Source organism: Esox lucius, chromosome 23 (assembly GCF_011004845.1).
Source record: "Esox lucius isolate fEsoLuc1 chromosome 23, fEsoLuc1.pri, whole genome shotgun sequence".
NCBI lineage: Eukaryota > Metazoa > Chordata > Actinopteri > Esociformes > Esocidae > Esox > Esox lucius.
The window spans coordinates 17412536-17424768 of NC_047591.1; the positions used below are offsets into that span (position 1 = coordinate 17412536).

The 12233-nt window shown below is 44.9% G+C and overlaps 1 protein-coding gene across 6 annotated transcripts in view; it reads left to right on the plus strand.

The window, feature by feature from the left end:
* Positions 1-12233, plus strand: part of chchd3a (coiled-coil-helix-coiled-coil-helix domain containing 3a) — a 78133-nt gene that overhangs the window by 63358 nt on the left and 2542 nt on the right. For 4 of the 6 annotated variants that reach the window (XM_029117055.2, XM_029117057.2, XM_029117060.2 and 1 more), the window contains 2 exons: positions 7731-7866; positions 8170-8222. In XM_029117055.2, the coding sequence (XP_028972888.2) occupies positions 7731-7866; positions 8170-8222 (189 nt within the window). The remainder of the gene's footprint in view (positions 1-7730; positions 7867-8169; positions 8223-12233) is intronic. The other 2 variants (XM_029117058.2, XM_029117059.2) reach the window with 1 other exon arrangement.

The following is a 12233-nucleotide window of genomic DNA, read 5'->3' on the forward strand; positions in this document are numbered from 1 at the left end:
CTCTCTCTGCGTCTCTCTCTGCGTCTCTCTCTTCCCGTCTCTCTCTTCCCGTCTCTCTCTTCCCATCTCTCTCTTCCCGTCTCTCTCCTATCCTACATGTCCTCTCTACTATTTGAACTCCAAGATCTTTCTTTGATGCTTGACATTTGTCAATTTGTCACAGTGCGTATGCGTGTGAAATGTCCCCTGGTCTCCGAGATGGCCTGTGAGAGACAATGAAATCTAATTTCAGTCTGTCATTCCCTTGTCTTCTCTTCCTCCTCCTTGAGGCTCCTTTCTTTTCTCTGATGTTTTTTTATTCATTTTTTAAATCAATCGTTCTTATTCAACCAGTATCATGACTCCATCAAGCCTGTTTCTCAACACACACACACACACACACACACATACACATAAACAGTATAACTTGTTGAATATGAAACAGTTTGTGTTGTGTTTATAATGCTTGGCTCGGTACAGTCGGGTCAATGGGTCAGCTTGATCTGCTTCGTCTGCTCCTCCCATCACCGTGGAAGAAAGGCACACTTGCATCCCACTCTCCAGCCCTCCGTCTCTGCATAAATATTAAACAGCCACGCAGACCTTGAACAGAGTTTTGGCCTGGGTGATTGAAGCCTAACACGACTGTGCATTTTGATAGTCATTAAATGAGGAAATGGGAACAGGGCAAACCGCAGTCTATTGAATGTTCTCCCAGCTGCTCTTTAGAATGCAAAATTGAAGGATGTGGCACAAACGCAAACCTGGTCTGTATTTAAAGGCTCTGATTTCGAAAGCTCACCTGGTCTGTATTTAAAGGCTCTGATTCCGAAAGCTCATCTGGTCTGTATTTAAAGGCTCTGACTCGAAAAGCTAACCTTTTTTGTATTTCAAGATCAATCAAGGTGGTTTACAGCAACTTTCAAGTTTTGCCAGAGATTCTCCGTTTCTTGTTTAAGACAAAACGTTCAATGTGTGTAATATCTGATCAAAGATCCTTTTGCCACATCACAGCCGCATGGCAAAATCCAAACTGGATATGCTGTAGCAGATTTTCAGCAATGGATTTCACCATGATTTCAAATAGCCCAGCGTTGTTGAGCACTAGGTAATGATCTGTAGCGATGAGTTACCGTTGGTCAGTTGGTGACTTCTCTGACCACAACATCCTTGCCTGGTCGTTCAGTTTTGGCGGGCAAGCTGTTCTAAGCAGGACTGGGACTTTAGTTTTTTGCTCCATGACCCATGGGGGTTTCAAATTTGGGATATTTTTAATAGCTTAATCCTGGTTTTCCAGATCTAAAATATCTCACAATTAAATTATAAGAAATTATGTTAACAGTTAGGGAAAAATCAGGTTTTAAATGGTAATAATGTTTGAGGTCACAAGAAGGATAGTAAATAATATGTTGGGGAGGGGGCTCTTAAAACTAAGGTTATTGACTTCTCTAACTGTATTGAACGCCAGCTTGTTCCTGGGGTTCTGAGTTGCCTAGATACGGAGTGACGATCTCCTCTAATGGAAGCAGGGTTGGTCTGCACTTGGCGCATGGGTCAAGTCTTTCCTCAGAGAGCACACGTACAAAAAAGCCTTGATGTTCTTGTGCTGACATGAATACACACACGCAGCCTTTTAGTGGCTGAACGACTGACTTTACCACTTCGTAAAGTGGCCTGCCGGTGGAGTTTGGCACCTTAAAGAAGCTGTTTATTTCTGTGTGAAATACCAATTGGTACCTTGGTGCATACAGTCTCATAGGAATACAACAATTGTACTCAGATGCCATTACTATTTTTTTTTGGCATTGATCTCAGAACTATATAAGAATTTAGAGTGTTTCAGGCAGGTTTTATTTTCACATGTGCCCCCTCCCCCCCTTCCCCCCCTTCAGATAGATGTCAGAGCTGGTCTAAAAACGCATTTATGGTTTTAAATGATCAACTACTGGGGTTTGGTCTAGTGTTCCCATTAGCCAGGAAGGGAAAACTTTGGTGTTAATGGTAAATATTGGGGTTGTTTGTACGGATAACAGTGTCTTCTCAATTACAAATAGAGAATACAATGGTAATATCAAAGCTAAACCACAAATAGTCTCTGTTGCGTAGAGACAGTCTCTGTTGAGAGGTCGGCCTCTCGCTCTCTTGCTCGCTTTAAGTGTTTGTCTCTCTGTCTCCCTCTCCTTCCTTTTCTTTGTCCTACCGCCTTGCCTCTTCTACCCCAAGGGACTTGACCATGAGGGAGGGTCAGTCAGGTCTCCTTTAAAAAGCGATGAGAGTCAAAAAGTGTGTCATTTTTCTCGCTAACTGGATCGTTTGTATTTATTTGGCTGACTGAAAACATGGAGCATTTTTGAGAGAAACTCGGTTTCACCTCTTAACCCTATTAGAATCTAAGTGCTTGTAAATGATGACAAATAGACAAGGAGACCTTGTCTTGTAATCCATAGTCATGGACATGGGGAAGATAGATCCTAATATGTGTCATTTCTTTGGTCAACATATGGTTTTGGATGGATGAATGAATCAAGAGCGATGGCATCCAGTGTATAAATTGAGCCATATTAGTTGAGTTTCTTGGATATCGATATCTTTGTTTTGGTTAATCAATGTTTAAAAATAGGAAGCCATGTTCTATAGACTACAACCCTATGATAGTTGGAACAGATATATTTAGTCTGTAGTTGTGCTCTATAGTGGGTGGTATCTTGTGTACTGTTTCTATGTCCTGTGAGTCATCCATCAACATAGGAAAAGTCATAGAAAAAAATCCAACAAAAGCTTGTTAGCCTTCAGACATCAGGCAATGGCTATACAAATATTACTGTGGGCCTAAAACAAAACATCAAAATTATTATTATAAATAAAAAAATGTGAAACACCTGGAGTTGTGATGAACCCCTAAAGATCACAGTTGAAGAATTGCAAAAGTTGGTTACTTCTTGGGCTCACTAAGTCTCTACAACTAATATTAAACGCCACTAACAAGTTATTTGGAAGTGTTGCCAGAAAAAAGTCCTCACCAGTCACAAAACCACAGACATAAGCACCTGGAATTGAGGCGAGGTGTGATGAGACAATTTATTGAGCTTTTTGGCAACAAATACCAAAAGTGAGTTTGGCATAAAAAAAGTGCCGTGGTCATGTAGAAAATAACCTAATCCCCACTGCCAAGTATGGTGGTGGACCTGTGATGTTGTGGGGGCTTTTTTATTCCCAAAGGCCGTTGAATCCTTGTTAGGATAAAATATACATATATATATCTGTGTACCTCTGCCAGGAGGCCAAACTGTGTCATCTTTGGATCTTTTAGCTGGACAATGTTCCAAAGCATACTGTACTTCCAAAACCGCACAAACGTGCTTCACTGAATCAACGTTAGCCATGATCCTTACAGTCCCCAGACCTAAACCCTGTTGAAAACTTGTGGGGTGAGCTGACAAGGAGAGTCCACAAGTGAGGACCAAGGACTTTGAAGGATATGGAGAGCTTTTCTATGGAGGAATAGATTTAGAGTAATTCATGTTTATCTATGGTCTCAATAATTCTAGAGGGCCCTTTATCTAATTAATGATTATCTATTCCCAATACGTGGTACTTATCTAGTTACTGTTCATGCCCAATAGGGGGTACCTATCTTGTTAACGTCTTTCTATACCCAATATAGGGAGCAGATCTGGTTGGTGTCTTCCCACGCCCAGTAAGGGTCTTTTTGGTTGTCTTTGAAGTCAGCTCGAATGCCACAGCATACCTACCCAACTTTTCTCTTGGTATAATAGTTTCTCTCTGTTTTTATCTTCTCTTTTCATCCTGCTATCTTTCCTTTGCCTTTCTGTTCATCCCTCAAACCTGTGCGCTTCATTATCCCGCTTTCCCTGCCTCCTCCCGACCCTCATTCCCACACCATTTCTCTCTCCTACCGGCTTAATTTTTCTCTCTCCCCCCCCCTGTCCTCCCCTCTCCAGCAGCTCTGTGTGGCTGCTCCTCTTACATGTTCATATTCTTCTGTTTCTCCTCTCTCTCTCTCTCTCCACGTCTCTGATAAAGCATCTCATCTCTATGCGGCTCCCTGCGCTCTCTGTCATATCTGTCTCCCCTCCTCCTGCTTGATTTATGGGCTGTGCTTTATAAACCACACTGTAGATTTATATGAAACAGCCCCAAGCGTCCTGGGGGGGGGGGGGGGGGGGGGGGGGGGGGTGGGGGGTGGACGGACGGACTCTTTTATCCTCAGAGCTTTGTTGGTATGGAGACTTTACTGATACTGATGGTGTGTACCTGACCTCCTATATAAGCAGATGTGTTGTCTCTGTGCGCGCGCGCACACACACACACACACTCTCACACAGCGTCCTCTCATCCTCCTCTGTGTTCCCGTTTCCCATAGTCTCCCCTCGCCCAAAGTTTTATGAAATACCGCCAGAGTATTCAGGTGGTGGCCGTGATGTGAGCCGGGCTTTTCCCATGGACGCCAGGCGGATTCATTCCTGTCACGGAAGGGCCGTATGGGAGAGTGGGTGTGAGGCAGAGGAGAGAAGCGGGAAGCGGGAAGCGGGAGGGAAGGTGAAGAATACCGAGGCAGAGTTCAAACTAATATCTGTGACCGACAGTTCAGAGGAGCCATTTTGTCTCACTTCACCCCTGAGCAAAGAGCATTATAAAGATATGAAGCATGTTCACCCTCTGGTTTTAGACCGATTACATGGGGACTACCAGCTCGATCTTAGACCAGAAGTAACTAGTTGTGGAAAAAACACTTCCTCCTCAAAAGGTCACGTCATTTAAATGTTTTTGGGCTTTTGATTCCCGAAGGGTTAGAAGGAGACAGTGTTTATGAATGCCCCAGTGCTCAGGTTTCATGGGAACTAAATTAATCATCTGTTTTTGACCACATCTGAGTTCCATGGGAATGTTTTTCACTTTATGGACATACGGTACCTTCTCCTTGACTGCCCTAGCAACAAAATGAGCTACCAAAACTGTTCCTGAAAACTGTAATTGCAAGATACAGTTGCTGTTTCATGGTCTGTATCACATAGGCCTACTTTAGCAAACAGCTGACAGTCAATGAGAGCCCAGTGTGATACTGAGAAGGTAGGGACAATCTCTTCCTCTCTTCTCTACATGTGTCTATGAGAAGTTAATGTTCATCTTAATGATGGATGATTGATGAGTGTGTGAGTGTTTGTGTGTGTGACAGTGTTATTGTTCTTGTGATTAAGTAAGCAGCGTTTCAGACCTCCCTGTGGAGGAGGCATGGAGAAGGAGGTAACAGGAGAACTCAGGCGTATCTCCCAGTTGCTCATAAAGGCATCTCTCTCTCCCTTTTTCTGTGTTTCTCTTTAGAAACCATTACAGGTGACAAACACTGTGTATTGTATCAGTAGGCTGCACCTGGCATTAATGCAAACGCTTAAGAAAATAATTATTGTCTTTTTGCGGCTGCCTGCTCCCTATAGATGCCCAAAGGCAGTGTAATGAATGGAGTTGAAATGTTGCGGTGTAAGAGGTGTGTGTGTGTGTGTGTTTTCAGTGTAAGAGCTGCCCAAGTGTGCCTGAGAGCAACTGTCAGTTATCCATCAGAGCAGTGACTTGTTAAGCCCGGCAGTAATGATTGGATTCTCTTGGGGCTTCAAGGGCCTCCCTCAATGTATGTTACATAGCATGTTATGTTTGATCGCTGCTCAATTATGAAGATTCAAGGGCTACCTACAGAGTACCCTCAGATGTCAAATTCTGATATTCTTTAATAAATGTTTTTACATGACAGCTTGCCTTTCATTAACAGCTTTCCTCCCAGAAGTAAAAAAAACACAAAACAGGATGATTGACAATATTTTTTCAGACGTAGGGTGTGACTGACTTTTGATAAAAGTACTGTGCTTAGTCGTATGCAACCAGCCGTCCTGCGTTGCATCCTGGGTAATGACCCACGTGGTTATGGTGTCCTCTCAAACCCAACAGTGGCTTAACTCCGTCCGAAATGGCCCTCCAAGGCTCAGGAAGTGCTGACGTGTGAAATCACACACCCCTCTCACTCACTTTGCCTCTGTTCAGTGACTTAAAGAGGGTAATGAGCGCGTGCGTGTGTGTGTGTGCGTGTGTGTGCGTGCGTGCGTGTGCCTGTGTGTGTGCGCGCGTGCGTGAACTGCTAAAGGATGACGCTGTCATTATCATAATGGCCTTGGCACGTGCAGGTGGGGCTTTTATATGTGGTGGTTTATGGGGTGTGCTATCTGGCCAGAGACAGACTCTGCTACGGTAGCTGTTAGCATAAGATCACTGGTGCAGTAGATGGTCCCTGCTGCTGAGGTTAGCGAAAAGGCTTTTGGGATGCCTTGCGGCATTGCAGTGGTGCGTTTTGTGCTCTGTAGCTAGCCCTTATAACAAGGCTAGGCTTAGGGTGTCCAGCTTAAACCAAAAGGAGCCGTTCAGGGGCAGACAGTGCCGGGCGACGTTTGTGTTAGCGTAAGCTCACTGATACATTGACTCCTCACATGTCAAGTTATTGCATGTCCCTGTTAATGGCTATTGACCTTAGGCAAAATGCTAACTCTAGCAGCCTTTCATTGGTGTTCGGGACTAGCCCTGTGGGTGCTGTATTGCTAAAATGGCCACTTAGGCCGACCAATGGGACAGCTGGCCATAGGGTAGGCTGGTTCAATACACTCACCTATAGCGCGCTCTCTCAATCAATGCTGATTCAGTGTACACGATAGTCAATGCCTCATCCGTCAATGCACCCCTGTGGACTCCTTCAAATGCTTGTGGATCAGAAGGACACAGGAGCAACCGAGAACCAACCGAGCGGTCATCGTCATCATCGTCTTCATCACTACGATAAGGCGTGTCGTATGTCTCGACACTACAACCTTTGATTGTGTCCTCCCTTTTTTGTTGCTTTTGCCATGTTTACTTTTTATTACCGGAGCGCATCTGAATCAGGCATTGATTGGCCATTATGCCGCGTGTTCCCGCTTCATTTCCTCTGAGTAAAGGTAGAAGCACGCAATTAGCCGCACAAAAGAAGTCCTTAATAGAATTCCTGGTTTCCCGAGGAACAGGTTCAGGAGCTTTCTGGCGGTGACAGGGGAAGCGTGACCTGCCAATATTCACAAGTTCCCTGGCCCTTCCATTGACGTAGGCTGGGCATAATGGATGGATCGGCATGCCTGTCACTGCTGCTCTGACCACCGCTTCCATTGGCTTGATGAACCTTTGGCCCTCTGCGCTCTGCGGCAGGGCTGATCCCAGATTGACCACGAAGAGGTCTGGGAGGCTGCCTTCCTGCCTGCCTGGTGGGAAGTGCTATCGATGCTCTCATTGATATTGATGATTTTTCACGCTCTTTCTCTCGCTCTGCGTCCTCTTGTATCACGGGGGAATGTTTGCAGTTGTTTATTTGGCCGGCGCGTCTGTCAGGGCTGAAATATGTGCTTTTCACACGTTTGCGTATTATGCGTTGGCTGCAATCGACAGTCAACTCAAATTTGAGCTGTCTTTCTCTCCGTCCCTCTCTCTCTCCTCTGTCTCTCTCTCTCCTCTGTCTCTCACTCTCCTCTGTCTCTCACTCTCCTCTGTCTCTCTCCCCTGTCATTCTCCCCTGTCTCTCTCTCTCCTCTGTCTCTCTCTCTCCCCTGTCTCTCTCGCTCTCCCCTGTCTCTCTCTCTCTCCCCTGTCTCTCTCTCTCTCCCCTGTCTCTCTCTCTCTCCCCTGTCTCTCTCTCTCCCCTGTCTCTCTCTTCTGTCTCCCAGGCGCTTTGAGGTGAGCCCGGTCTGTGGTGACCTGCAGGGTCAGATCTTAAAGTGCTACCAGGAGCACACCGGGAAGACCCTGCTCTGCTCCTCCATCGCCTCCCGCTACCTGCAGTGCGTCAACCAAGCTAAACAGGTGGGTTGGGCTTATGCGTGACCGTGGAGTGTGTGTGTGGGCGTGTGTGCGTGCGTGCACTTGTTCTCGTCGTTTGCATTATTTAAATGCTTTACGTTGGCTGCGTGCAGCTCAGGATACCTGACTGGAGTCTGTCCTTGTCCACTGTGTACATTAGGGGAAATGTTGATTTGTTTGCAGGTCTCTAGTCGATGACAACCATGCAGCACAAGTCTTACTGAAACATGTATCGGGGTGACTTCTACATCTAATTAAAAGTTTTGTTTATTCCCAAATTGCCGCATGCTTTGGTTTTGCGAGAAGAAAGGCATTAATGACAATGTTCCGCTGTGGGCCGCTACTACAGACATTAAAAAGTAAGTTCTGCTGTTCCAGCATCTGTCTTTCCCAGTAGAGTAGCTCAGTGGTTCATAGACGGGTGTTGGTGTAGCTTCATCAAATATGTTTGGTGTGTAAGACAAAACACCAGATGCTTAGCTAACTGCGAGGAGTACAATGGAACGCGTACTTCACTTCCTGCATGAGTAAATGAGCGTTGTCCCGATCAGGTAATTATGCGACAGGGGTAGTATGACTTGAAACTCCATATGACTGTGTCTCACGGATAACTCAAAAACACACACTCTCTGTCTCTCTCTTCGTCGCACCCCCTGTAAAGTGTGCAACGTAAACGCAGTAACTGAACACGCATGTGTATACTGAAGATTGACTAGTGTCTCACGCGCACACACCCACACGAGCACAATCGATCCCTGCACGTGCTCTTCAGAGAGTCCAGCATTTCCCGCTTGGCTACGGGCGCCTCCCTAAAGCCCGGTAGATTCAAAGGAAAGCTCTATTTCCATGAAACCTGCTGACGCTGGCGGGTTTCTCTGTCGCTCCTTAAGTATGTGTTTAATGTAATAAGGCCCTGGCCAGACGGTGCCCTTCTGATACCATTGTCCACTTTGCCTTCTTCATTCCTCTTTGGAAAGTGGTTGTGTTTTAGGCGCCGTAAGAAACACATTTGGTTATTAATGTCACTGCGTGGATATTTGTGACACACACACCGGCACATGGACATTAATGCGTTCGCTTAGAAACACAAACACTCTAGTGTCGATACGAACACACACACTCCACACACACACACTCCCTTAGCACTTTTCCATATCCAGCAGTGGCGCCAGAGAAAGCTTAGTTTATATTCAGATAGGTTTTTCTATTAGATTTTCTTTTTTTTTTTCATATGAATGTTTCTAGAGAAGAGCAAAAGGCCAATGTGGTTCTGCGGTACTCTGTTGGTTATTAGTATTAAATGTTTGGGCGCTGGGTGTGGCTGGGTCCTAACCTATACATCATGTAAATAACACCATGTATTATTCATTTGTGCGAGTGCCAGCCACGTCTGGCCTCTTTGGAATTCTACACGGCTGAGTGCCCCCCCACCCACCCACCCCCCGCCGCCTTACGCATTTGCTCCTCTGATCTTGTAAATGTGGAAAGCAGCCTGGAATGTTGTGGTAATCCATGGAGTTGATCAGCTTCCCTCATCAATCAAAATACACTACCGAGTTCTTGCGTTGTGGCACACTCTGGCTACGGAAAGTCTTTCAAATAATTTGAACTGTGCCCTTAACATAATATATAATATAGCACATTTTACAATTATACAACTGCAGAGAGTGAACTTAACCTGGCTGAAGCTATAGGAAAAAAGTTGTTGAAAGAAAGAGGGATGATGGTTAGTATTACTATTGAATATTATATTGTTGTATCTACAGCTCTGGAAAGATTTAAGAGACCACTCCTAATTTTTCTTAAATCAGCATCTCTATATGTATGGCAGCCATTCCATTCCAGTGTCTGTTATTTTCCAACACAGGCACACCTCATTTTACTTAATGAGGTGCTGATTAGGTGATTACCTGAACCAAATCTATTTTAAGGGGGAAAAGTGTAAATGAGTTGACAAGATGACTGTCAGCTCATTCGAATGTCACTCAACCAACCATAGGATGACATCAAGTGACCTACAAAAAGAATGGCAAACAGCAGCTGGGGTGAAGTGCACAGTGAGGACAGTTCGAAAGAGGCTCCTAGCGGCAGGGCTGAATGGTTAGGAGACCTGGAAAGGCCTACAAGCCACAGTGTCTCGCACCCACTGTAAAATTTGGTGTTTGGATCGGAGATGATCTGGGGATGCTTTAGAAAGGCTGGGATCGGGCAGATTTGTCTCATGGACAATGCTCCATTCCCCACAGCCAGGTCAATCAAGGTGTGGATGGAGGACCACCAGATCAAGACCCTGTCATGGCCAGCCCAATCTCCAGACCTGAACCCCATTGAAAACCTCTGGAATTTGATCAAGAGGAAGATGGATGGTCACAAACCATGAAAACAAAGCAGAGCTACTTGAATTTTTGTGCCCGGAGTGGCATCAAGTCACCCAACAGCAATGTGACAGACTGGTGGAGAGCATGCCAAGACACATGAAAGCTGTGATTACAAAGCAGGGTAAAATATTAGTATTTTGTTGTTGAAAATGTATATGAATTGGTTTTCTTCGCATTATTTTTGGTCTGAAAACAATGCATATTTTTTTGGTTATTTTGACCTGTTGTTGTTTTCTACAAATAAATACTCTAAATGACAATATTTTTATTTGGAATTTGGGAGTAATGTTGTCAGTAGTTTATAGAATAAAAAAAAACTAGTCATTTTACTCAAACACATGTCTATGAATAGTAAAACCAGAGAAACTGATCATTTTGTGTCTCTTCATTTTTGCCGGACCGCGTAAGCGGAGCCGGCCACGAAGAGCGAATGTCTCTTACTGACTGACTCAGTGAGTGTCTGAGTACCCCTTGTTAAATAGTGTAGTGGTTAGAGAAGCGGACTTGTGAACTATAGGTCCCGAGTTTATATCTATTCACAGGCAGAGCGAAAGTACGCATTATGAATTATTTCATATAGACGAAAACTTCGCTGACTAAAACCGTTAGTATCTACATTTCAGTAAGCCTGAAATAAAACAGTTTACGGTTATATTGCGACTGTTTCTGGTGGATTTTCAAAGTAAGCATCCGTGCATGCATTTTGGGTCAGGACTGACAAACACATTTGCTGGCTGCAACATACAGTAGTTACATTATAGTATGCCTTAACTGAAATTTTTTACGGTTATATTGTGACTTTTTCTGGCATGGAAAAGTTAATCTTCAGTCTCGCTAACAATTGTTCAATTCTTATGATTATTCCTGGGAAGTTAGTAGATACCGGTGAAGCCTATTACTGGCTAACACGCTGTTAAAACGGCCAGTGGCAAATGCCATTCATAGACGCTATTTGTGGTGGAGGTCAACTTAAGAAACGTTAGACAGTTTAACTGTATCAATGTCATTCATAAATGGCCAATATTAAAAATGACAGTGGCAAAATAGGATTTGTTCAGGATGGAGACAAAGAGGCTATACTGACACCTGGCAAATGTACAGGTCTGTGGTATAGTGGTTAACAACACAGCCTTTCAACTAGGCAACTAGGGTTTCTTGTTTCCAGAGCTGTATGTTGAGGGGCCCAAGTTTTGCCTGGTCATAGGTTATGGGGTAATATCTCTGCCACTCAACCTTTGCCCCTGTCCTTGCTTTTTGCTCATTCTCAATCCCATGCATCATTTCCCGACACCTTGAAGAGGAAAACCCAGGTCCCGCCTCTCTGAGGATCTCCGGTGTGTTTTGGGAATTGGCCGGCAGGGATGGTAGGCTAATCGACAAAAACCAAATCAAGAGCCCCTGTTTGGCTATCAAGGACACAGTCACCCTCACCCAACCCCGACTACCCACCCCCATAAACCCCAGCACCCTTCAAAGGCCCCAGGGTACCACCAGAGTACCCCCGCTGTAAAGAATTAACCTCAGATAGGATTATCCACCCCAGCAACCATCAGCTGATAACAACAGAACCGCCCAGCTCTCCTCAGTCTGAATATTGACTGGTCTGGTATACAGGAGAGACCGGCTGTGGGTTTGTCATCAACCAGCCCTTTGTGACTGATAATTACTAGTGTTCCTTATCGTTGGCCCACGATAACATTTAGACCTGGATGGCCTCTTTAGCGCACACACAACCTTCACTTTGTACTCACTAAGCATGTCCAGATAACGATTGACTGGGGTTTTCTAGGAAGAAGGGAAGAGCGATGGAATGGATGGACAGATAAAAAGGAGGAAGGCTGTTTTCTGAGAGGCTCATGAATAGCAAGTTTATCACGGGTGGCGATCTCCACCTCCCTCCATTCCACATTTTTGTCGCACGACTTCTTCTCGCCCCTCCCCATCTTCCACCTTTAGATCTCAGAGGTCCTAGTAGCCAATATGTCTGGCTGC